Source organism: Sinocyclocheilus grahami, unplaced genomic scaffold, assembly GCF_001515645.1.
Source record: "Sinocyclocheilus grahami isolate Dianchi unplaced genomic scaffold, SAMN03320097.WGS_v1.1 scaffold8.1, whole genome shotgun sequence".
NCBI lineage: Eukaryota > Metazoa > Chordata > Actinopteri > Cypriniformes > Cyprinidae > Sinocyclocheilus > Sinocyclocheilus grahami.
Window position 1 is genome coordinate 3,519,538 of NW_015505187.1, and position 27,480 is coordinate 3,547,017.

At 38.4% G+C, this 27,480-nt stretch overlaps 1 protein-coding gene across 1 annotated transcript in view; it reads right to left on the reverse strand.

Moving 5' to 3' along the window:
- The window catches only part of LOC107591124 (protein phosphatase 1 regulatory subunit 12A-like), an 83,662-nt gene that overhangs the window by 25,637 nt on the left and 30,545 nt on the right, over positions 1–27,480 (reverse strand). The window contains exons 2-7 of the mRNA XM_016280169.1: positions 17,896–18,026; positions 10,854–10,972; positions 2,477–2,636; positions 1,659–1,803; positions 1,496–1,570; positions 1,321–1,412 (exon numbers count right to left, since the gene is read on the reverse strand). Of these exons, the coding sequence (XP_016135655.1) occupies positions 1,321–1,412; positions 1,496–1,570; positions 1,659–1,803; positions 2,477–2,636; positions 10,854–10,972; positions 17,896–18,026 (722 nt within the window). The remainder of the gene's footprint in view (positions 1–1,320; positions 1,413–1,495; positions 1,571–1,658; positions 1,804–2,476; positions 2,637–10,853; positions 10,973–17,895; positions 18,027–27,480) is intronic.

Consider the following 27,480-nt stretch of genomic DNA (forward strand, 5'->3'; position numbering starts at 1 on the left):
GCGGTTAGCTTGCAGTTTAGCTATCTCCACTTCAAGTCTATTCTCAGAAAAGTGTGATTCATCAACTGTTCATTTACGACACAGAGAGAGAGAGGCTGTGTATGTATGAATTACCACCGTTTTGCCGCGTTTCTCTATTAACAGTAAAGCTGTGGCTTTAATTCCTTTAGAAACAATGATGCTACCAGCTCCTTGTTGAGAAAGATAATGTAGCTCTTGAGCGATTAAGCTATTTAGTTGATAAAATTGCGGGGCAGCGCTAAAAAGTTTGTTCCTGAATGTCTGAGCTCGGCCGTAGCGTGATCTGTGTGTGAGACTGAACTTAACACCAAACTGCTTCCCGTTTCACACAAATGCTGGCACAGACGTGCATGTTCGGCTAGAGTCGCTTTGAACTCGTGCATCTTCGGAAGCGGAGCTGCGCTGAAACTTAAAAAAAATGTTGTGCACACCGCCGCGCGAAACGACGTCGCGCGCACTCAAACCGAACTTGCGGACGCATCGAGTATAAATCAGCCTTGAGCGTGTGTGCATTAGATACAGTGAAGACAGTGCGTTAGTTTAGAACTCTTCTCTTTTTTTTTTTATTGTAGAGCGTGTGTTAATTTGTGCAATGATAACCTACCAGCAATGTAAATTATTTTTTAAACATATTAGAATATATAGTACATTACAATATAAATTTATTAGAACAAGTACATTATTATTTATGGGCTTAAAAACAAGATGCAAACAATCAGAATATTGTACCTGGTGGGGAGTGCACAATGTAAACATGAAACATATGCAATTACCTATATTGTACTGTGGTAGAGTTATGGAGGCCCTTCATAATGCAGAGGTCAACTGCCTGCTCTGCCAATAGTTAGAAATGGCACTATAGTAAGCAGTGTTTAATAAACAGCTGTTTTTATAAATTCTGCTGAAGTGAAATTCAGTGCAGTCATGTATCGTGATATGTACCGTATCGTGGCCTCTGTATCGTGATACGTATCGTATCGTGACTTTGCTGGTGATACACAGCCCTAGTAATTAATGACACTTCATTTTTGGGTGAACTATCCCTTTAAGTACCACAGCTGAACCCCAGACTGCTTTTTCAAGCGGACTCGGGTAGAATTTGCTGTTGTGCACCCAAGTTTGGAAAAACCTCTTAGATCAACCAAACTCTGATGGCAAACATCCAAACCTCAGGTTCTAGTGTTAAAGCACCCCTAGTCAACCCTAGTGCAAGTGGCCTTGACATTCATGTTAAAGTCAAGACATTGATTGAGTAAACAGTATATCAATTCCATCATGGTGGTGGCAGGAGCCGTTTACCTCTTCAGTGGTTTCACAGATTGATTATTGTCCCCAGTAGTCGTAGTTTCTATTAAATGAGACTTCTTAACATCCTTCTTTTCACTCAGAAGCTGAAACAAACACAGAACGCATTAAGACAAGGCTCAGAATTACATTTACATTTGAAGATCTGATGCCAGAAGTGAGAAATTACCAGATTCTGTTTCTTTTGCAGCTCTTCTAAATATCCCAAGATATCTTCATCAGCTACGTCAAACGCCGTCTGACCCTGAGAACCACAACGCAACATTGTAAGGGTTCAACCCAAAGACTACACAGAAGCTAGCAGCACACAGACAGAACCATAAATCCCATACCACTTTATTGACAATGTCCATTTCACACAAATGCTCTACTAGTATCCGGCAGGCCTCTTCTTTGCCCCAGTGTGCAGCAGCGTGGAGCGGAGTCCAGCCATCGTAGTCTTTAATATTTACATCATACCCTGCTTGGATTAAAAGCCTGCAACCAGTCAGAGCGACAGAAATAGCATGATGAGATTAGACAAATCTGGGTTTCTTGGATTTTGGTGCTGCAATCTAAGCTTGGCCTCATTTGCCAAAGGTCTGGGATATTATGTGGACCAACGGGTTCATTTTTCCATTGCCTAGAAGGCAGGTTATACATGCCAACAGTTAGTCATCACACATAAAAATACGCATTAGTTGAAGTTTTCTGAGATCCAACGCAAAAAGAACAGTCTATCCGGTTACAATCCTCTTGTTTTGGTGCAGCGGCAGATGGATCAGTTGTCACAGTCATTCATCTCTGACATCCACAGACCGAAAGCACCATAAACTCCTAACTCCTGACACACGTCCTGAGCTGTGTTTGTTCAACAGCTCACGATAATCTACTGTAATTGAGACAGATAAACAGGTTACAAACTGTCTCGCCCTGTGTACAAGACCCTTGGGATACTGAAAGAGTTGAAAGGTGAGGTACGGGATGAACTAAGTTAAGCAATAAAGCCTCTACACCTGCAGTACCAGAGTTTCATTTGTTTCTACCTTCACTAGCTGCTAAATCTCACTTGCTGGCAAAAGAATAAAGACAAATATTATCCCAGGTGTAAGTTGAATCCTTTCTGGATGGAAAATGGCAAAATCTTTCTTTTGAAGGCAAGCAAACTTACTTTAAAACCTCAGCGTATCCCTTGGCTGCAGCGACGTGCAGTGCGGTCCCCCCAGACTTGGCGTGCCGGACGTCGTTGATCTGGCCGCTGTTAAGCCACTGTCGTGCATCCCTTAGCATGATCCGCTCCTCCTCTTTCCTGGCCGCCTCGATATCCACGCCTGAAGCAAGATGGAGGGAGGGACAGACGCTTTGGATTAGTACATATACTTAACCTGCTCAAACTGTAGGATATCCAAGACGACAAACTACACGCAAAGCAAAATATATGGCCCTTTGGCATGATAGATTTTTTTTTTTTGATGCGTTAAGAATGTTGAACAGCTTATGCCATTATGTTTAATTCCAGCTGACAACCATAGAGGTCACCAAGTTGACTTCAGTGTAACAAGGTAAACGGTTTCAGGAATGACTAGTGTGTCTAAATAGTGTCAAAGGTTACGTTTGTGAGAAAAACAGTATGCCTATTCAAAACTGTAAATGACTGATCAATAACATTAAACTACAAAAATAAAATATTAAATAAAAAAATACATAAAATAAAAAGGTTTTATTGATTACTATCTGATAGACAGTGCCTGGAAGCTACCAGGAAGTTCACATTCTAGGGTTTACTTTGATATTATCACTTAACATTCAAGTGTGCATAAAAATATTCTATTTTATTGTTCCGAAAACACAACATGTAAACTAGTCCACAATGGAGGACTGCCAAATGGGTCACTGTGCCTCTAGACTATATAACCTGACATTTACTTAGGCATGTAGAGACCTGACAGCATTTAGCTAAAACAGGAAACAACAATAGAAACTTTGGAGCATGTAACTTTGAAGTAAGCAACCATTTACCAAGTGTCTAAATGCTTAGCAACATCTCCACTGAGCGCTACACCAAAACAAGATCAATGCTTTACATATATATACAGAAATATAACTGACAGCTACTTGACCTTTCATTTTTGTCAGAATAATGAACGTAAAAGGAGCCATCTCAGATTACAAATGAGCAGCATGAGGATCATGCCACATCCCTTATATGTCTACAAGCCCGACTGAATGGCCGGCAGGTGCGGCTTCTGGGGGAAGTGAAGTGCGATGTGATTAAAGTGACAGATTTTGATCAGTTTAGTTGAAGAGATGGGGCCCATATTTGACGAAATAGCTGGAAGCAAGCCAGAAAAAGATGGGGCCACGGGACAGAAATCTGTAGGAATTCCTGTGCAAATTCCATGACAGAGCTGTTGTGTGTTGCAAGAAAATTCCTATCGTGGGAAGAAATTGGAAGAGGTAAGAACATGGTTTATCAAGTGAAGCCTGAATATCATAGTCTTTAAGAGGTTAGGAATAGGGTTACAGCTGGTCTCCAAATACAAATCCAGTTTCCTTATGTATGCACTGATATTAAAATTCTGGTTAATACCGGTAAGCTGATAATTGAATTCATGCTATGGACGACAACCACTAAATCATTGATATTAAAGATAATGCAAAACATAAAACTGCTCAATTTAAAACTTGAATTGAATTTAGGCTTGAATTGAATTTAGGCATTACAACATGGTACACTATGAAAGATGGATATTCATATTAAGATTGGCTAAGAATTACATTTAATAACCAATAAATAACCAATATGAACAAACAACAAACCAACAAAAGCAAATCAAATTTAAAAAATAAACAAAAAATAAACAAAACTAATTAAAAATAAATCCAATCCAAACCAAAAACAAACCAAAACAAAAACCATAAAAGCGAATAAATGAAAAAAATAAAACAATATTGGATGAAAACGCATCCTTAGGTTAAGTTCTACATTTAGATCTAAACAGCACTATCTCTGAACAACAGTTTTTAAGCAATAACAGGAGCCTTAAAGTTTGTTTACGAGCACAGTGATTTGCAAAAGCCATTCACTTTCAAAAAGAGTTGTTGAATTCTAAGGGCATGTCAAGTGGCCAGCGTAAATGCAACAGAGTCTCTCGGCACACATTCGGTCACAATGCCACACCTGGTCCCGAACTACACCATTACTGCCATTCGTGTCTTCTCTGCTTACGAACATTAGTCCTTTATTTGCCGGTGCAAACCAGAGCACCAGCACTTCTCATCAACCCAGGACAAAAGGCAGAGGATATACAGTCGACGGGCTCTCGGGACGCAGATTGTTCAAAATGGTGAACACGTAGCGATGTCACCAGTGGCTCTGCTGATTCAACACGGCCAACAGAGGGGGGAAAACAGCTTTGCTTTGTCTTTCCTTCTTAATAGGTTTGAGTGCATTGTGTAACAGACAGCTGATGAGCATAATGGCTCTTTTCTCTCGTCTGAAAGACTGAGGCTGCACGTAACGAGTAAAAACAGGTAGAACAAAAGTGCACTGAGTGCCAGGAGAATATGCAGCCTCTATAAAAAAAAAAAGAGACAAACTGACCTCCACAAGAGGACTAAACAACCAATAGCAGTGGATAGGAGCTTGGGTTTACAACTAAAACATTCACTTTAAGTCAATTCAGTAAAGCCCTGATAAATTTGAAGTAGGGATGTTCATTTTAACCTTTTAACCGGTTAACCGACCGTAAGAATTTTGACCGATTAATACAATCAGTTAAACGGTTTAAAAAGTCATTTAATTTATTTCTTCAGTGATTTATCAAAATATTTAAAAAGGTTTGCTGCATGGTTAAAATGTGCTACGCGTATTAAAAAAATTGTTTTTTTTAGGGGGGAAAAACATAAGTCGCATTTTATTATTTAATTCAGAAATAGGCCTAATGCTGACACGAAATGTTTACAAACATTATAATAAACGTATATCCACGTAAAACAAAATGTTTTGCATAACATCACGGTGGTGCTGTGATAACACTTAACGGCACAGATTTTACAAAAAATTTTTTTTAATACATAGTTTTTTTCCCATATGTTTGACTGACTGTATTTTATTATGATAATGAGCAGGCTGCTTAACTGTGCGTGCGCATGCGGCGCCGGCGCAATCACTTGAATTTTTTCCTTCTAACAGTGGAAGAAACTACTCCTTTTAGTCTTAAAGATAATTGGAATTGTAAAAGGTTTGCCTTTATTTGTGTACATTCGCAATAAAAACAAATCTTTGAGCTTTTGTAAAATAAGCCTAAAGAAAAATAAGATGCCGCTTTCTGCCGTCTGGTTTCCTTTCGCGCAGCACAAAAATGAACTGAAACTCTGCATACTACGCTACTTGTTTTTCTTACATTTTCTTAATTTATCATTTAAGTAAAAATATGTTTCTCATACAGGCCTATTTATTCATGTATATATCTATATATATATAGCCTAGCTTTATTATGTTTTTCTCCGCTCGCAGAAGCGCTGCAGGTGATGAGATGCATGTGAATCCTCATGTTCTGTTGTTTGCTGCTTTTTGCGGATGTAAAATTAATCCCCGGAAAACAAATGTTAGTATTTTTAACGGGTCACAGACACTTATCCTTTCTAATTTAATTCAATTCAAATTTAAAATAATCTTGTCGGTTAACGGTTAACAATCGGTTAACGAGTGTCAGTTGGGAAAAATAACCGAAATGAACATCCATAATTTGAAGCGAAATCAAGGAACAATCTGGTGTGACGTCATTTCAAACAAAATAAGACCAAAACAAAATTTGTTTACCATTTGCTTCAGGAATTTGAAACCAGTAGCCAAAGCAAACTCTATGGAAAAGTTCGCTCCGGCTGGTAAACTACAATTGGTCTGTGGCATTGTTATTCTAATTGAAAGCGTTGATACATTTGCTAAAAGTAAACCGCTGCTCAGGTAGTGCTGCGATTAAGACCTTCGCTGTGAGTATACTGGGGCCTTTTGGGTTCTTTTACATAAGGTACATTAATCCTCTTCATCCAAAAAGTCAGTTTTTGTCAGACAGATTATGTCACCATCCATGATGGACTTAGCTCCTCCGACGTCTGATTTTCTGTGCAACAAGAGCTGGAAAAATCTGTTGCTTTGGCTAGGAGAGGCTCCCCTTTCACCTGATTTCAGTGGAAATGAGCAACTCCTAATGGATGACCCTGCGGAGGGGGGGTGGTGGTGGTCTCTGCTTAAGTTTAACCTCATGACTGGGGTCTCGTTCAAAAGGAGACAGGGAGTGGGAAAAAAGATAATCACATTGGAAGAGGCTGAAGGCATTATACAACACTCACCGTTACATAATGCCATCTCTGAGCTGAGAATAGTGTGGTGTCTTATAATACAATACATGGAATAAAGCGTGGGCTCCTGTTCTAGCCTGACCACCAAACGACAAGCATTGAGATAGAAAAGGACGTTCCCATTTGAGCCGTTCAAACATTAGGGCTCACAAGCAACGTGATTTCTGATGTCTGCAGGGGTCTATCACGCTTCTTCAAAGCTGAAGAGTGTCCTTCAGCCCTCAAATGAAAGCTGACAGCTGCCATTGGCTAAGCCACACTGGATGGCCATGAGCGTGGGCTGAATTGCGAATGTTATATAACATGCTCTTAAAGAGTGCGACATGCTAACAGCAGGGCAGAGCAATTATCAACAAATTCATGTTGAAATGAATTTTTCAAAATTCAATTTTTTCATCAAATTCAAGCTGTTAGGAGCGATAAAGGACAAGCACAAGCTCGGTTTTTGCTCTCTGAAAATTGTCTTGCCGCATAACCGATTTGAGGCTCATGTTTCAGGAGCTACTGTGGACTTGCTGCTGGCCAAAGCCACAAAAGCTGAATGCGGCATACTAATTGATTCTTGACAAAATAAAGAGAGAAAACAAAATATCTGTATGCCTTGGTCAGCCAAAATGAATGAATACCAATATCAGTCAAAACTGACTCAGGGTTATTTGTAGATTCTGGAACCGATGAAAGTAATAAAAGCCAGTTGAATTCACTGGTCAAACTGCTCATTTATTGGCTGATATAACATACTCAACAACAAAAACATGCTGCAACTCAAAACTAACTCCCCAGTTTAAAGGTCCCATGGCATGAAAATTTCACTTTATGAGGTTTTTTAACATTAATATGAGTTCCCCTAGCCTGCCTATGGTCCCCCAGTGTCTAGAAATGGCGATAGGTGTAAACCGAGCCCTGGGTATCCTGCTTCACCTTTGAGAAAATGAAAGCTCAGATGGCCCACTCTGGAAGCTTCCCTTTATGTTGTCATACGGGGAAAGGTTACCTCCCCTTTCTCTGCTTTGCCCACCCAGAGAATTTGGCCCGCCCATGAGAAAATGAGCAACTACCGTGCGAGGCGAGCGCAATATTTTTTTTTCCTCGAGAGACATCATGGTTTTGCAAACGAGCGAAGCACCTTACCTTGCCCCGCCTCTCTCCTCCTCATTAGCATTTAAAGCTACAGACACAGAAATGGCACATCCTAAGGAAAGCTCATTGTGGGACTGGCTCGTAGTGGCTGAAATTCTGCACCAAGGCTGTATTTCGGGAAAGAGACTTCAGATACAGTACTAGGGACCACTTAGGCCTATATAAAAGCATCCAAAAAGCAGCATGTCATGGGACCTTTAAAGTATGAATTATTCCTTTCTACCCTTATGAAATGCCTGGATTTGAAATCTGGACAATTGTGACTTCACAATTCTTCTCGACACACTCCTTAACATGCTTCCTTGTTGTATGTAATCAAGGAGGCGTGTCCTAAACAATTCATATCGGTCCAATCAATCACAAGAGCTATACTGCAGTTTGATAAATCTGTCAAGTAAGACTCTAAAATGCTGTTTGTTCTGTCTCAGATGCTGTTCTGTCAGTGGATGTAAAGAAACTGCACCTCAAAAGACTCTGCATAGCCTCCCTAAACATTGCATGGCTAAGTTTATTTTTAATGATGTGCCTAAGGAACTGAAAGATCAAGTTTCCTTTTGTTCGTCACACTTCACAACGAAACGTTTTGTCAATTATTCTAAACACGTGTCAGTTTTTCACATTATCTTTTATTGAAAGATACAGCAGTCAAGCATTGTATCCTCGGAGACAACGCAGAAAAGTACATTTATTTTTAATCTTGCAGTGTGTTTGTAATAAACATCAAACCATTGTTTAACACCATAAAGCCCCCAAGCGTATCCCATGAATATATTTTATTATAGTTTGTTACCATTGCCATTATTAACTCTTCACACAATGTCTAGATAGTGGTTTACTGCCATCATCTTTTAAGAAATTTGTTTACAGTAATATATATATATATATATATATATATATATATATATATATATTAAACAGAGGAGGTGCCGGAACTGAATGCGATGTAGCACGATACTACGATATTTCTTCAAAAGCAGACCGTGGAGACATTTTAATCATCCACGATCAAAAATCGTCATATCACACACCCCTACTCGGACATCAAGTACCCAGCCAGGTCAACAGGCAAGTTAAGAGTGGACACAGGAGTTGTGTGTTACGCTACTGGTGGAGCTCGGCTCTAATATATATTAGGGCTGGGTTTTGACAAATTTCACAATTCGATTCTCATTCACAAGCTTGCAATTCAATTCGATAACCGATTCGATTTAACAGTAGTTTGTTTTAAAAATATAAACATTTAAATGGTGGCTGTCATAAAAACTTGATGGATTTATCCAAACAAATTAAACATTGAAGAACAGTAAAAATTATAATTAATATATGGTGCATATATTTAGCAAAATGCCCCTCTCTACAGTTTATTTTTCTATATGATTAATAAGCTTATGGTCACGAATATGTTTTTTGTGGTAAAGGTGACGTTACATGACATTTACAAGCTGTTATATTGGCGTCTTTGCGCGGCTGAAACACTGATTGAGCGATTCCATGAGACAGGATACAGATTGTAAAGTTGTACTCTTTCTTTTAACTTACCTTCGGATGTTTAGTCATGATTATTTTGTGCTGAAACTGGTATTAATGTGGAGGAGATGATCAGTTCACGTGCGCCTCGTGCAGTCTGTTGAAATGAGGCGCTACAGCGATCTGTCACTTCACATTAAACAGCGCCAAAACGGCATTTATTGTTTGAATACTGCAATACAATGGACAGAATTTGAAATCTGAGACTGAGGTTTCATATAAAAAGTACCAGAACACAATGCTTATTGCGATATATTGGATGGGAGGTGCGCTTCAATGTTCCATCCATTAACTGAAAACAGGCTAGACTAATCGATTCTTGGGACTTATTGGGGAGAAGAAAAAAAAAAAAAAGAAACTTTGCAAACTTTATAAACTAACCTTGAGCAGTAATTCTACATTAATTAAAAGATTGCGCCAATTTAGTTCATTATTCAAAAATTTGTCTGAGCAGGTAGCCTCATAGGCAGCTCAAATTTGAGTCTTTGCTAATGGTCCTTTCCAGTCCAGTTTCTCTCTCACCTACTTCACTTCCTGCCAACTCTCTTTACTGTCCTGTCCAAAAAAGGCAACAACTCCAAAGATCATTCTTTAAAAAAAAAATACTACAATAAGTACATTTAATCCTTTTATTGAGGCTTTTTCTTCAGTATGCTCATGACAGCTGCACCACCCTGACACATCAACCAGCAAGAAATCTTTGTCTTGGATTGTGTGGCTAGATCTTGTTCACAGATTTCTATAGAAGAGAGTGGAAATGCTACGCCTCCATCAGCAGCCATTGTCACCTCCTCTCCTGAGCCAGTGAAGAGTCTGTACTATCTGCCGCTGATACATCCTGGTGAGCAAGCAGCCGCACACCACATCAGGCAGTTAACGCATGTCTGAACAGGGCCTCTGAGTCACAGCTGGGCTCCGTTTCATCATCAAGAATGGCAAAGGCCAAAAATAGAAAAACCATTCCATCTAGTTTGGGATCATTACCATGTGCACAATATGTCGTGTTGTACAGTATTGAGACAGAGAAGGTGCCAGAACTGAATGCGATGTAGCATGATACTACGATATTTCTTCAAAAGCAGACCGTGGAGACATTTTAATCGTCCACGATCAAAAATCGTCATATCACACACCCCTACTCGGACATCAAGTACCCAGCCAGGTCAACAGGCAAGTTAAGAGTGGACACAGGAGAAAGGGTGTTGTGTGTTACACTACTGGTGGAGCTCGGCTCTAATATTAATTCTGAGTCAGTGCACCCGCTGGAGTCCTGCCAAGACTTGCAGCCTTGACACGAGCACACGGCAGCTGGGAAAGTTTAGCATGAAGCACACTTGGCCATCCGTGCAAGCAATTAATTTGAAGAACTCTGACTCCAAATTGTCAGAAAGCAATGATCTCAACCACTGCATGACGTGGACATGACACCAAGACTTGTACACTCTTGCCAAATCATTGTCATAAGAGATGAAGTTTGGAGTGCCTGTGCAATGTGTGTCAAGGAGAGGCAGCAGTACCTTGCCGGTTGATCTCGTTTTGCAGAAGCTCCTCCATGGCCTCCTCCTCTGCAATATCCAGTGGCGTTTCTCCCTCGCTGTTTACTACACCAACGTTTGCACCTTGACTGATAAGATACCTGCAAAGACATGACAAGATGTTTAAAAAGGCAACATCCGAATTGAACTGACAACTGCTTCTTTTGAATTTTTGGAAGAAAGAAAATGAGAAATAATGAAGAAATGGAATGGGGCCTCATTTTACACGACTCCCTTCACAGAAACCTCAAGAGTTCAAGTGGTGATTTGCATCTTAATTAAAATTCAGTGAAGTGGTCCTCCACTTCTGTTACTAATTAACAGCGTGGATTCATGAGTTATAAAGGAGTGGCCGTTTCAGCGTTGACCTTGGCGTGATCAACACATCGCCCTCAATAACCTCTCTGGTCATGTGTTAGATTCAAGAACTGCAGCACTTGGGAAACAAGGCTGCACAGACCTGCCCTTACTACAGTCTAGATCACCTTACATATTCAAAGCTGCTCAACTAGTAGTTCACTACAAATCAAACACCCTTGCAAAACTCCACTTGGCTGCAAGTACAGAATTTGGGTTCCCTTTTTTTTTTTTTTACTAAAACCGACCTCAACTTTATTGTCCTTCAAAAACTTAGCGTTTTGTTTGAAACTGATCATCGGCAATGCTTTAAGATTATTTAATAGGCAAAACTGATGTACTCACTGTCAACCACAATCAAACATACAGGGTGGTCAGTATTCTACTGAAAACATGCTTAGTTTTACCAGACTGGTGCGAAACTACAAATGTTCTAACCTGACTAGTTGGTTACTGAACGACTACTCAACTCTACTCACCCTGACCCATCCTTAATTTATGTATCTTAAGGTGTGGACACATTTTTCATTGTTCTGCAAATTTCCGCAGAAGATACCCAGTCCTTTTGAAGAATATATGATAGGAAATTCTCTCAGATTTGGTCAGACAGATTTGCCACAGTAGCAATGTTTCCATCACCCTGTTTTTATGCACATTTTGAAGTATATCACAGGAAACGAGTGATGGAGTCAGCGCTGATAGCCTTGTGGGCAGTGCAATGAGATACAGCACAGTTACACTACTGCCATCAAGTTCGAATCCTGTCTTGAGGACCTTTCCCGCTCGTTATCTCTCTCCCACTTCGCTTCCTGTCAGTTCTGATCTGTCCTGTCATAAACAAGGCAAAAACAAATCTTTATAAAAAAAAAACAAAAGAAGAAAAGAGTGATGGAAACGCCAAATATCCCTCCAAAAAAATCCCTTAATTCACTCGCTTAAGGTGGTTTTTGACTTGTGCGGAAAAGGGTTAATGTGAATAATGGGAGATGGAAATGCATTTGCGAAATAAATTCCCCTATGCGCATCAAAAAATGTAATGTGACTTTGCGCTATGGGACGGGATAACTTGACTAACCAGCGGACCAATCTAATTGCATAGCATCTGAATTTATGTTATGGTCATTCTGAAATGCCAGAGCAAAATCTGTCGTCACAGTATTTGTATAATTGCCTCCAAGAACTGTCTTACAAAACTGTCCCCAAACAGCAGGTATCCACCTCCGAAAACAATGACCGCATTTATTGTGTTTTCGTCTGCTCGCTGTGAGGTGCAACTAATTTATTATATATGAACATTATTACATTCAGTGTCTTCTCCTACTTTTCTTATTGATATTTAGTGCCAGTTTATCAGGAAGTGACTATTTTGTTCTCCTTGACTCGTTTGATGGAAACTGTGCTTATTCACACATGTTTTATGCAATATTTTATGTGAAGTTAAATTCGAAACTTTGGATGGAAACCCGGCTACTGACCAACAGAAAGCTGCTTGGTTTGAAAGTGACTTCAGCGTGTGCTGTGCTTCATACCTTGCTACACTACTGACAATAGACAATGGTCCTTTTTTGCCCATGAAATTTCATGATTGTGAATGCACACCTTAGGCCTAGGAGAGAAAATGAGCTATTTTCAGATGGTTTTCAAGAAGAAAATTTGAAAAGTGTTCATTTACATGAGGTCTGTCATGCTAAATTTGTATATTTGTGTCATTAGGCTTTCGTTACTTTGTTTTACCATTTTGTACGCAATTCCTATTTCGGATTCTGGAAATGTTAGTCCTATCAACAGGCACAAAACAGGTCAGAGTACTCACAATATTCAGGACAAAAGCAAGCTTGTTCCATTTTACTGTTTGCCCTATTTAAAAGTCAGCTGATATTTTCTCTAGAATGCTGCATTCCCTATATAGACATCAAGCCTCCAATATAGCTCAAACATGAAATTCAATATTAAAAACACCCACTGCATATAGAAGAGTGACACTGACAACAAAAAAACAAAGACAAAGTCTGAACTCCAATTAAGAATTGTCCATGACAACAGTTATCATGATTGACATTAGGCTTGCCGCGATAGACGGTGCTGACGGTGATACCGGTGTTAAGCCGCAACACCGGTTACGTCACTTGCCCACCGCGTCACCGACACCCACCGTCGTTTTGATTTTTTTATAGAAATAAAAATCATTTAGTTCAGTAAAAGAACAGACACTACAATTAAAAACTGAATGCGGCTACTCAGTGCAGCGTGCCGAACGACAGTCGCATCTCAGATCAGATTTCATTTCTCCAGTGAGGAGAGTGAGTCGAGCTGACTGACAAGAAGAGTGAGGTGAGACAGACAAGACGATCGCGGATGATTTAGTTTCGAAACTAGATACAAAAGCGCCTGTTTGGCAATATTTTGGATTTTGAAAAGCCTGTTGACTTTTGCCGTTTATCTAAGGTGATTTTGGAAGTTTTTTTAAACATTTGTTTCTTATTTAATTGGTTCCACATTGTTTGCTGATTTTTTACTTTATTTAAACTTTGTGTCATTTATTTTATTTGACATTCGTTTAGCTAATAAACGTTCTACGTTTCTTATTTATTTGGTTATATATTATACATGTTTACTTATTTCCAGTTTTGTATACCTATTAAACCTTATGCAAGTTATTTGTTATTTTATATTAGGCATAGCTTACCCTATAGCATGGTGTATTTTTATTTGTTTTGTTAATAAAAGTTCTGTTTTATATATATACGCTAAAGTGAGTTTGACGTTGCATTTTGTTGTTGCATTCAAGCAATTGAGGCCTAACTGCCGCTAATTCGAAAGTGAAAGTAAAATGCCCTTTTAAGCTATTTAAAAGCAAAGGAAGGCGAGGAAAAATTCAAACGAACAATTGCTTTACTCTGAATTGCCGCCATTTTAAAGTGAAAGTAAAATGGGCACACCGCTTTTACAAGCTATTTAAAAGCGAAGGAAAGCGAGGAAAAGAGGGAACGCCCCGCCCCCGCGGTGATACCGGTGTTGTCACACATCGATTAACCGGTGGGAAAATTTCCTCACCGTCACAACCCTAATTGACATGACATTATAAATCATGTTACAATCCCAGAATGCACAGCAACAAGCTAAGTGAAAAAAAATCTCCACATATTCAAAATGACAAACTATTGATTATAAATACAAATTCAATCAATGCTGAAAAGCACAAACAAAATGTTAGAACATTGTTTATTAGCGGAGAAATATGCTAACATCAACATCAATTCAAAGCCAGTTCTCTCATGTGCAGGCAGCATTATTTTTGAGGCCCACAGAGTAGAGGTCTTCACGGGTCCACTTGGATCCAAAAACCCGAGATCCGACCCGAGACCGAGTTCGGGTCCAATACTTCGAGTACCTCGGACACGGGTCGGGTTCGGTATTAGCGGCCTCGGGTAATTTAAAATAAACATGCTTTTTCCAAATGGACCCGATTTGACCCAAATTCTTTTAAACTATCCCGAATGTGTAGATTACTTTCACTTTCGTGTTAAGTGAGGAACGCACATAGAAAAGGAGCATACGTTTGTAACCTCGCACACAAAAATCATATTATAGATATGAGATCCATCAGGAAAATCCACTCGCTTCATTATGCTGCGTGTTAATGGAGGGCTTTTCTTTTTTGTGTGCAGCCTTTCGCTGGAGATCAGACAACACTAGCGAATCCATGAATTATTAGGCTATCAATTTATATTTTATCAAACTATCACGTTTATTTTTCAAATCCACTGGTCACAATTGAAAGCCGAGCTCAGAAATAGGCTAACTTGTATCCATCAGGCAGGCACTAATATAAAGTAGCCTAATAATAAATTGAATAAATGTTAAATAAATCAAAGTAATGGAGAAGCGGCCAAATCAGTCAGCAGGACACCTGGATTTTTCCTGACTGACTGCAGGGCTGCAGGCTGTACACACGTCAATGCCGTTTACGCTCGGGACCAGTCGGGTTCGAAATTAAATGCTGTCGGTTTGGGTCGGGTCGGACTCGGGGCTAATTTCATCGGGTCTGTCTCGGGTCGGGTTTTTCTTTTAAAAAAAAAATGTATTTATGCACGTCGGGTTCGGGTAAGAAGTGATTCGGGTCGGGTACAGATTTTAGGACCCGAGAAGACCTCTACTAAAGAGGTGCTATTAATATAGTGTTTCAAGTCTGTCACTATTAAGATTCTATGACGGTAAGGACGCTACCTTGGAAGGCTGCTGCGTATGTAGGTAGCGGGCAGTGACACAGCTCACTAGGTTACGAAACAGCTTTAAACAGCCAAATTCATCATCAATTCACAGAAGAGGATATGTTTATCAATTCTTAGTACAGAAAGAATGACTCAATGAATGGAACTTGATTCCCTTCAAGCGAAGTGTCAGTGTTAAATCATGTGCACCACAGCTATAATTTCAGCACAGGTTAGGTGTTAATCCATCACTATGGTGTAGCGTGCAAACAGAGGTCACTTGGGGCTTGGAACCTGGGCTGACCTCTTAACCAGGTTACACATAGCTGGCAAAATACTCATATCAACAGATGAACTGTGTGGAAAAGAGGAAATTAAACATGCAACTAGGGCTGCACGATATATCGAAATATCGCAACATGCATATCGCAACGGCGTGCGATATCATTATCATTTTAATAATAGGCTACTTAAATCAAAACGTTGCAAAAGGTCAAAGTTTTAGTTCGACGCATATAGCAGAGAATTCCTTGACGTTAAAAAGAGTTAAGTGCAATAAGTTGCAGAAAACAACTCTTTGCCGTCTCTCTTGCTGTCTGACTCACATCTCAAGCGCGCGCACAAGCCGCATCTCGCACAGCGTCTCTTCACTTCTGCCGCACACATGCAAAGCGCGAGCACACACAGAGAGATGCGTTTCAGATGGCTCACGAACACTGAGTTGATTCGACTTTTGCATCTCCTCATGTTTGAACAGACACGTACACACAGAATTATGTCAATAGTACCCGTCTCGACGATCATTCTCGTAAACGCAGTCAGTTATGTTTTAAGTTAAAGTAAACAGCTGAGAAAGAAATCGGATGTGTATAATTATACTGGATCCGTGCAGTCGGATTTAAAGGGACAGCAGCCTATAAATATCACTAATGTTAATCAAACAACAAAACAGCTATAACAAAGATTAATCTCAATTTAATTCATACAGTGAACACTATGCAGTGTTATTTTACACTTAATTATTACATTTCTGTACCTGAATACTACTGTTTATTTTATCTATGCTTGTAAATTGTGTATTTCTTTTTTTACTGACTGTTCACTTGCCTTTAATCATGTATGAACTTTCTCAGACTATAGTTTTTGCTGTGGTATATGAAGAAGTACTTAAAGTGTATGGAAAGCAAAGTTACAATGATATAAAAATAGTGTCATTAATTTGTTTTTGTTTGTATGCTCACATTGATGTTAAATTACATTTTCTGATTTGTGACATTACTTTTTATGCAATGCTAAAACACTGCTCGTCACTTTCAGAAGTTATAGTGATTCTTTATTTTCCAAGAAAGAATGTGAAACAAATTGGTTATATAATTTTCATTTTTAAATATTTTAAAATATCATTTAAATTGATTTTACACACTTTAAGCAATATCGTATCGCATATCAAATATCGCATTTTTTAACAAGGTATCGCATATCGCATTTTTCTTCAATATCGCACAGCCCTACATGCAACTAAGATTTCAAATACTGGTCACACTTTATTTTAAGGTCCAATTCTCTCTATTAACAAACCATTAACTATGACTTTTGCCACAATAAACTACTTATTTGCTGTTTATTAATAGTTAGTAAGGTAGTTGTTAAGTTTAGGTATTAGGTAGGATTAGGGATGTAGAATATGCTCATGCAAAATATGTGCTTTATAAATGCTAACTAACAGCCAATGTGTTAATAATAGGCATGCTAATCAGCAACTAGTTAATAGTGAGAATTGGTCGCTATACTAAAGTGTTACCCAAATATTTTATATTACAGGCTTTGGCTGAAAACCTCACAAGTCATAGATGTTTCTTCAACTACAAAGGTTTGAGGTCAAGTTAAAATGCTTTTGAAAGAAAGTCTCTCCTGCAGACCAAGGCTGTAATATTATAAAATATTAATAAAATAGGGGAAACTTTTTTTTAGTATTAGTATATAGTATTTTTAATATATTTAAATTTTTTATTTCTTCCTTTGATGGCAACGCTGATTTTTTAACAGCCATTACACCAGATTTCAGTGTCACATGATCCTTCAGAAATCATTCTAATGTGATGATTTGGTGCTGAAGAAACATTTCTTACTAATATCAATATTGAAAACAGCTGTGCTGCTAGTATTTCTGTAAAAAACACAATACTTTTTTTTTCAGGATTCTTTGATGAATAGAAATTTAAAAAGAAAGCATTTATTAGACACTAAAATCTTTTTTAACATTACAAAGGTCTTTACTGTCACTTTTGATCAATTTGTCTAAAATAAAAAGTAGCAAAAATCTAAATGTCATGTGATAACATGACAAAGAAGTTAAAATGTATTTGTTTTAAATAATAATAAATATCAAACCCCGTGACAAAAAGAAGGAGAAGAAGAATCCCTTAAGTTTTCTGTGGTGGGGAAGTGGGACTTACTCAGCGATGTCGAGGTATCCGCAGGAAGCGGCAGCGTGAAGAGGAATCCAGCCTTCATTGTCGGGCTGGTTGATGCAGGCTCCATGCTCCACAAGGAAGGTCACCATGTCCACATTATCATCTATGCAGGCCTGGAAAAGAGAAGAAAGGAGTTAACATCTAAGCAAGAGTACTAGCCATTTAGCATCTCAAAACCGATTCAAATTGACCCGTCCAAAACAATATTCATGCAGCTTATAGCATTTCAGTTACCTAAGGTCTGGATTAAGAGCCTTAGCAAAACAGTTTCATAAACCCAAGTATGAGCTTCAGGGCCAAACATTAATCTTCAGTGGGAACCTATTCCTCTAAACAAAGGCACATTATATCATCAGGTAACCAAAATCCCTTGAGGGAAATATGGAGGTCTGTAATTAAAGCATGTCACCACTCGATGAGACAAAAGAGCTTGATAGAGACCGTGACTATATATATATATATGATATATTCTTCCTTTTTACAGTCGGCAAAGATCAAAGATTTTGGTCATGGCGATCGTGTTAACTGCCTAATTATCTTATATTTTGAGAGGGGCTCTCAGTGCCCATTGTCAGACTCAAACACCTCAGTCTAAACTCCACAACCTTGACTAGCGTCCAACCTCACCTCCCCATGTGCTCCCCTCTTGAACGGCTGCCCGTAAAATCTCCTGGTCTTACGGCTGGTTGCCATGACAATACCATAGACAAGGAAACACACAAACCAGCCTCACGTTCAGGGCACACGACTATCTGGTTGAAATCCTTGCCCAAATTTGGGCTGTTTACAGTAGACAGCAGCAGTATTTATAGGCCACTGTCCCTTTAAGACCTGATGCACGGATCCGATATAATGATACACATCACATCCGATTTCTTTCTCAGCTGTTTTCATTCACTTGAGACATAACTGACTGCGTTTACCTGAATGACAGTCGATGGGTATTTTGTGTGTATAGGGTGAACTATCCCATTAAGTCAAACTATAGCCAATAGGGTCACAAAGCTGAATTCCGCAGTGTTGCCAAAAGCAAACAAGAAATCTGCAGAACTACCGAGATGAGTGACGTTCAATTGCACCCCACAGGATTCCTGTCTAAAATGTCAACAATAGACCACTTAAGCTGCTCTTAAGGAACAAGTGGTGAACTTCAATACACAAAAGCACCACAAATACATTCAAACAGCTGCTGATCTGCCTTGTAACCAAAAATGTAAGCACCATGCTGTGTAGGATCTGGTCTGTGACGCACTGCTAAAAATAGAGGGTTTCAGACGTGCACAAGTCGAGTCTCAGTTTTACTCTTACAGTCGAATCGATGCCATGATGATAGATATGATACGAGTACCTAGTTCTGTTTTGACGCTACCACGTCTCGCTTCTCGCAGACAGACCTAAGCATGCAAAATTCAATCCGCAGTTAAGTGAAAACAGTCTCAGCTGCCAACAGAGAATTTATATACTGCTGAGCAGGTTTTTAATCAGAGGCAGGATCACTATACAAAATGCTACCTTTAGTGGACTTTCAAAGCTTGATCGGATATATCTGAGACCACTATAAAGAAACCCAAGAGAGGACACTAAAGGCCATTTTGTTCACCGACACGCTTTGAATTTTGAACGACTGCAGATGCTTGATTCTGGATGCAAATCAACAAGGTTGCCGGCTTATAGATATAATCAAAACAGGCACATTTATCAGGCTCCTAACTTCACTCAGCAAAGGTTATAATGGACGATTATTGTAAAAAATCTGAGTTGGGCCATAGAGATTGAGACTAAAGTCAATATTTGGAACATTTTGACAGTGTTTGATACCTCAAGATCTAAGCATTTGCTCTAAAATACTTTAAAAGAATAACTGTTTTTTAATCAGTGAAGCCATCATTCAACCGGAGCCTGCAAAGTAGATTCACAATGTTTAATGTAGTAACGGTTTTAAACAATCACAATGTCACAATTACACAATGTTATTTCCTAAATGAACACAAGGAAGATTTAGATGAAACCATTTATATAGGCCTAAATCAACAGTAATATATTAACCAGCAAATCATTTTAAAGCAAATCATTGCGGAGTGAACAAAAATGAATCAATAAATTACAATATCAGTCATTTAATTCAGACTTTTAATCACAAATCAACAAACATATATACAAAAATATTTTTATTTGTGTTTCGAAGATAAGTGAAAATCGTTTGGATTTGTGAAAGTCAGTACGTTTTAGTGAACTAACCTTTGAAAAATATAGAGATGCTTTTAAAAATAATCCATCTTAATATGCACAATATTCACCATATTGGTCAATTATTACATTAAAAAAAACTGGTCATCAAAAAAAAATAAAGCGTTAACATCCGATGTATCATCCAGTCCTAGTTTGCGGACCTGAGCGCTTCCTCTTCATTGCATAATGACTATAATAAAAAAAGTGTATGTGGACAATAATGTGGATGTGTGGACAATATAAATGTAGTCTAAAGGTCTACAAAAGCCATACTGTTTTTCAGAAAATGCAATTAGAAAATCTGACCCAGGACATAGGGGAACTTCCCATCACTAAGAGAAGAGACACTATGCCCTCGTTTCCCATAAGGCACTCTTCACATGGATTCATAAACATTGCAGACACATTAGAAGGTTTTCAACCAATCAAGAAAGTGCAGTTAAAACAGGCACAAAGAGTTTAACCCCTATATAATGACATATGCTGGGATATGAAAATCAGCCAGACATGAGCCTGTGATTGCGAGACTGTCTGCTGAAGTGCCACATTACTAAAACGGCTCAAAGGAGGAAGTGATGCTTCAGAGTAGCACTGTACCCTAATGAAACCTGATCCTACCCAGACTGCCAACTTCTACAAGACCGACCACATTGAATGTCAGTACGTTAAAAGTAAAGTGTGTAATATGCAGAGACAGCTTAAAGTAAACCATTAGTAGGATGATTTCCCAGAAGAGTTTAAACACTGTGACGCTAACAAAACATTGCTCTGTTTGTTTGAGCATCATGACAAGCCTGACGCAGTTACACTGGCTCATTCAACAGCTTAAGTTCAGGGTAGGACCAACGGAGGAGGATGAAAGTTCTTGGAACACATGTCTGAAAAATAATAATAAATATAAATAAATTCTTTTTGATTCTTTTTGTTGAAACTGAAACAAGATTAATAAACAAAATGAAACAAATTTGAATAAATTATTAAAAGAAATACTGGCTGATAAACTGTTGCAATAAATCTTTGGCAATATAAACAATAAAAAAACAGAATAAATTAATAAAATGAAACTATAATAAACTGTTGCAATCCTGTTTGGTTACTCGAGAAACAAGATTAATAGAAAATTAAATAAATTAATTAGAAAAATTAATAAAAAATATTGTATAAATTATTTTTGCTATTCTGGCTGAAGCATCAATAAATAAATAAAGAATAGCCAAAATAAAGAAATTAATTAATAAAATAAAACACGGAGAATAATTTTAGCAATACAGACAGAGGACATGAGATGATGATAGGGCCATGGCTCCAGGCAAAAAAATAAATAAATAGAGTAAAGAGCCATTGGCTCCTACAAGAATAAAACTTAGGCACCAAATTATTTTTTTAGGTGCCACAGAATAAACGTGTTTCATTTATTTTTATTTTACATTTTAACATTTCAAATCATAATGTCATGTGTTTATGTCTCATCTTTTCTTGACTTTATCAGCATTTTAATCCATCTTGTAGATGACCTGGGAACTAAGGTTCACTTAAAGTGGGAACTAAATGTCTTTTCCAACTTGAAATATACAGTCACAAAGAATTGTTCATTACACAGAATCTGTACCAATATCATGGGCCATAAGCATCATTTGGCCACTGAGCGTAGTTTGGGCTCCCCCTCAATGCATCCTGTAAATGTTGTCATACACTCTTAAAAATAAAGGTTCTTCACGATGCCCTAGAAGAACCTTTTTTGTCTAAAAGGTTTCATAAAGAACCTTTAACATATGAAAAACCTTTACATTTCACAAAAGCTTCTTTGTGGCAAAAGAAGGTTCTTCAGATTATAAAAAACTGAGAAAGAGATGGTTCTTTAAAGAACCTTTGACTGAATGGTTCTTTGTGGAACCAAAAATGGTTCCGTGAAGAACCTTTTAAGCACCTTTATTCTAAAGAGTGTATGTCTTTCACACTTTCAGTCATATGATGCGATTCAAATTTTTCCTTTCTCTTTGAAGTGTTACACGCTCTTGGTGCATAAAGAAGATCTGTAAAGTTGCAAAGACCAAAGTCTTAAAAAGTTAAGAGTCAACCACGCCTACCTAAAACGGCTCGTTCTAACACGCGCCCACATATCTACGTCACGATGTGGGAAGATTTGCATAGCGCTGGCCAAATGTTCACACAAAGAAAGAAGGCGTAACTTATTCTCGCTGTTGCCGCTGCCGCCATGTTGTTGAGGCTCTGTGTGTTTTATTGTGAAAGCGAAACTACTTTGTTTGGTCTTCCAAAAGAGGAAATAAAAAATATTGTATAAATTATTTTTGCTATTCTGGCTGAAGCATCAATAAATAAATAAAGAATAGCCAAAATAAAGAAATTAATTAATAAAATAAAACACGGAGAATAATTTTAGCAATACAGACAGAGGACATGAGATGATGATAGGGCCATGGCTCCAGGCAAAAAAATAAATAAATAGAGTAAAGAGCCATTGGCTCCTACAAGAATAAAACTTAGGCACCAAATTATTTTTTTAGGTGCCACAGAATAAACGTGTTTCATTTATTTTTATTTTACATTTTAACATTTCAAATCATAATGTCATGTGTTTATGTCTCATCTTTTCTTGACTTTATCAGCATTTTAATCCATCTTGTAGATGACCTGGGAACTAAGGTTCACTTAAAGTGGGAACTAAATGTCTTTTCCAACTTGAAATATACAGTCACAAAGAATTGTTCATTACACAGAATCTGTACCAATATCATGGGCCATAAGCATCATTTGGCCACTGAGCGTAGTTTGGGCTCCCCCTCAATGCATCCTGTAAATGTTGTCATACACTCTTAAAAATAAAGGTTCTTCACGATGCCCTAGAAGAACCTTTTTTGTCTAAAAGGTTTCATAAAGAACCTTTAACATATGAAAAACCTTTACATTTCACAAAAGCTTCTTTGTGGCAAAAGAAGGTTCTTCAGATTATAAAAAACTGAGAAAGAGATGGTTCTTTAAAGAACCTTTGACTGAATGGTTCTTTGTGGAACCAAAAATGGTTCCGTGAAGAACCTTTTAAGCACCTTTATTCTAAAGAGTGTATGTCTTTCACACTTTCAGTCATATGATGCGATTCAAATTTTTCCTTTCTCTTTGAAGTGTTACACGCTCTTGGTGCATAAAGAAGATCTGTAAAGTTGCAAAGACCAAAGTCTTAAAAAGTTAAGAGTCAACCACGCCTACCTAAAACGGCTCGTTCTAACACGCGCCCACATATCTACGTCACGATGTGGGAAGATTTGCATAGCGCTGGCCAAATGTTCACACAAAGAAAGAAGGCGTAACTTATTCTCGCTGTTGCCGCTGCCGCCATGTTGTTGAGGCTCTGTGTGTTTTATTGTGAAAGCGAAACTACTTTGTTTGGTCTTCCAAAAGAGGACACAACTAGAAATCAGTGGTTAAGTTGTATTTACAACACTGTTCCAGAACAGTTCAACCCAAATATTCAGATGTGTGCATCGCATTTTACGGAACGCATTTGTTTCCTGGGAGAGTAGCCTACAATGCCGGTGTCTGTTTCTATAAAGTGGGGCAATTCCAACTTTGCAAGGACAGTCTGGCGCTTCTGACTCACAGCTTGTAAGTACATTTTAATATGTAAAGGATTTACCACTGATGATTCAAACGCGAGTTTTGAGCAGTGTAGAGCAGCGCTTGTTTGTTGTTTCTCCGATCACAAATGCAGACACGGTTTTATGTTTACGCAGCGCGATACACAATGCAACGCGTAAAAAAAAGAGTATAAGTCACTATAATCAGTAATTATGTCCCCACTGGATGCAACAAATGCCTAGTTTATAATGGGTTTTATTGTTTTTGTCTTGTCGCGATGGAACACGGCATCACATTATGTTAAGGGGCATAACATTTCCGTCACATGCTTGAGGAATTCGGCCAATCACAACGCACTGGATAGCTGGCCAATCAGAGCACACCTCCCTTTTCAGAACAATGAGCTTTGTAAAAATCAACGCGTTTCAGAAAGGCAGGTCATAGAGGAGCAACAATAATGTTTAATAAATATTTTTAGTCACAGTCTGGAGCCCTGTAGGGCCCTGACAAACTCCCAACAAATGTGCCACATGAGAAAACCCTCTCTGATTCTGAGAAACAGAAGATGGGTCATGACCCCCCACATCTCCTCAAGCACTCCATTCAATTTGGACAAGACAAACAGCGCTGATTACAGAGCGTTATCTGTAGATTAACTTAATAAAGGCACAATAAAGGTTAAATATGGCTTAGATTACATCTGAAACAATATGGTGCCCCTCTTATGCGCCAGTCTAATCCTAAAACACAGCGAGAGCTCCGGCTGCATTGGGAGAGAGAGGCACAAATCCACAGATCTGAAACATGCGACTAATGTGGAGGTGAAGCCCTGCTTGCCTCCATGGAAATAGGGCTCGAAACGAAAAAAAGACAAGAGTTTGGTCACGTTGGCCCTTTGTAACTAACAAATAAATAAAAGACAGGAATTTATTTAAAACACACCAGGGTTGTTCCAGCAGCCCCTGGAGACAGACTCTGCCGAGGGAGAGGTGAAAAGACAGTCTTACAGCTGAGCCGGAGGGGGTCCGACTTCTTTTGGAACTGCGTCGGCTGTGTTTTTGAGCTCTTCAGTTCGGCTTAACCAGCACGATTCTCATGGCCCTTTATGGTCAAACTCTGAACACATGATTACAGACCCCTGAACATGGGGTAAAAGTCTATATGGACCAGCTGATGAGGTCTCTCCATAATAGGTTAAAACCAAGAGGAAGACCCTCTACCGCTGTCAAGCAATAACTGCCAAATAGTAAAACACAGTATATATGGTCACTAAAGTATTCTTGGGTGAAGTCATAAGAAGGTAACAAAATGCTATAAACCGGCAGAGTGAGAAAGCTACGTCATTTAACTAGAATTAACGCCATATCAACCATTACAAGACAAACCAAATGCATGTCCATTGTAGGGCTGGACGATATGGCCAAAATCTATATCACGATATATTTCTTAACTTCGGTCGATACGATATAATTCCGATATCGATATGAACACTACTAAAAAAAGCCTCATAAAAACGGCCAAGAACGGCCACAATAGATGTCTGTACCTACAAACTTATGAAAAATTAATTTACCAACTCTATGAAACCTACTCCTATAAAACTATATAATATTTTAGGAAAAAAAATGGTGCAAATAAATAAATTTGCCTTTTATTGATTTTATTGTTTGTTGAATTCTTTAAGAAACATAAAAAATCTTGCAGTTCAAAAACCTTTGACTGGTAGTGTACGCTGATTATTCTTATAGATTGAAACGTGCATTAACCAGGATAACGAGTATGAAACATGCTCCGAGTTGCTTCAGAAAACAAAAAAATAGAGCAACAACAAAAGCATGTTGCTGCAAATGGGTTTATTGAAAATGCAAACTGATTGTCTACCAGCAGGAGGCGCTGTGAGCAGTGGAACTAGCGGTTTCTCCAGTAATGGCTGTAAACAAAGCAGCTCCGCTCATGAATGCTACTTTATCAGATAAAAATGCCATCTAAACTATTCTGAAGACAGTCGGTTCCCTTCAGAGATACATTCATATAAAACACCCGCGACGCGTTATGATTTTGAAACATCCAGTGCTCATGTTTATTCAACGAAGTCAAACGGGAAACACTGGTAATGTATATCGAAATATCGGAAATGTGTTTAAAAATCATATCACCGTCATTGAAAACTATTATATTGCGATACATATTGATATTGAATTATTGTCCAGCCCTAGTCCATTGCGTGCAGTTCAGAAAAAGGACACTGGGCTTTTTCCATACTTTAAAAGGAACTGTGACTTCAAACCACCACAGCAGAGAGGAGCACAAGGTCCCCCTTGTGTGTGTGTGTGTGTGTGTGTGTGTGTGTGTGTGTGTGTGTGTGTGTGAAGCTGCAAGCCCATGAGTGATTATCTCCCAAGTCATCACGTGAAGCATTTGGATCTAACTATAGCAGCACTTCACTTCAAGGGGAGAAGACACTTGAAGCCCCCTCCCATCTCACTTCCTCTAGCAGCCCCTGTAGACTCTCCGCTGAAAAATCAGGACGCTTTCTCAATCCTGCAATTCTCTTTCACCATTCCTCCTTGGGAAAACAACAACCAAAGTAAATGCACATTAAAAGGTCATGTATGATGGAAAACAAAGACCTGATGTACCATGTAAACATATTTACGCTTTGACAACACATAAGTCTCTCTTCAGTCTACCCAGACCATTTATAGAAACCCAGTTGTTAAAAAGAAACTGAAGTCACAACCATGAGCACATTAGTTCACCCAACAATGAAAATTCGGTCTTCATTTACTAACTAGTTTTTTCCTCTGCTTAACACAAAAGATATTGTGAGGAATGTTAGTAACCAAAGTATTGACGGTAGCCATTCACTTCAATAATATTTTTTCCATACTATGGAAGTCAATGGCTACCAGCAACTGCTTGGTTTCCAACATTCTTCAAAATATCATCTTTTGTAATCTACAAACTCGTACAGTTCTGGAACAAATGAATGGTGAATAAATGATGACAATTTTAATTTTCAGCATGGTCATTCATGTTCACATATCAACACCATTAAACCCCAGACTACTTTTTTACAGATTTTAGCAGAGGTGTTTGTGTTGCACATCATAAAAGACCATGTTAGCATCCATTAAATTTAATTGTTGGAGAAAACTGGTTCTAAAAAGAAACTGAAGTCACAACCATGAGCACATTAGTTCACCCAACAATGAAAATTCGGTCTTCATTTACTAACTAGTTTTTTCCTCTGCTTAACACAAAAGATATTGTGAGGAATGTTAGTAACCAAAGTATTGACGGTAGCCATTCACTTCAATAATATTTTTTCCATACTATGGAAGTCAATGGCTACCAGCAACTGCTTGGTTTCCAACATTCTTCAAAATATCATCTTTTGTAATCTACAAACTCGTACAGTTCTGGAACAAATGAATGGTGAATAAATGATGACAATTTTAATTTTCAGCATGGTCATTCATGTTCACATATCAACACCATTAAACCCCAGACTACTTTTTTACAGATTTTAGCAGAGGTGTTTGTGTTGCACATCATAAAAGACCATGTTAGCATCCATTAATTTTAATTGTTGGAGAAAACTGGTTAATTTTAAGTAGTGGTCGACCGATATATCGCCACGGCCGATATATCGGCTGATAATTGGCTTTTTTTTTTTATATCGTCATCAGCGATAAGTTTTCCTGTTTGGCCGATGCGTTTGAGACGGGACTTTTATTTTGA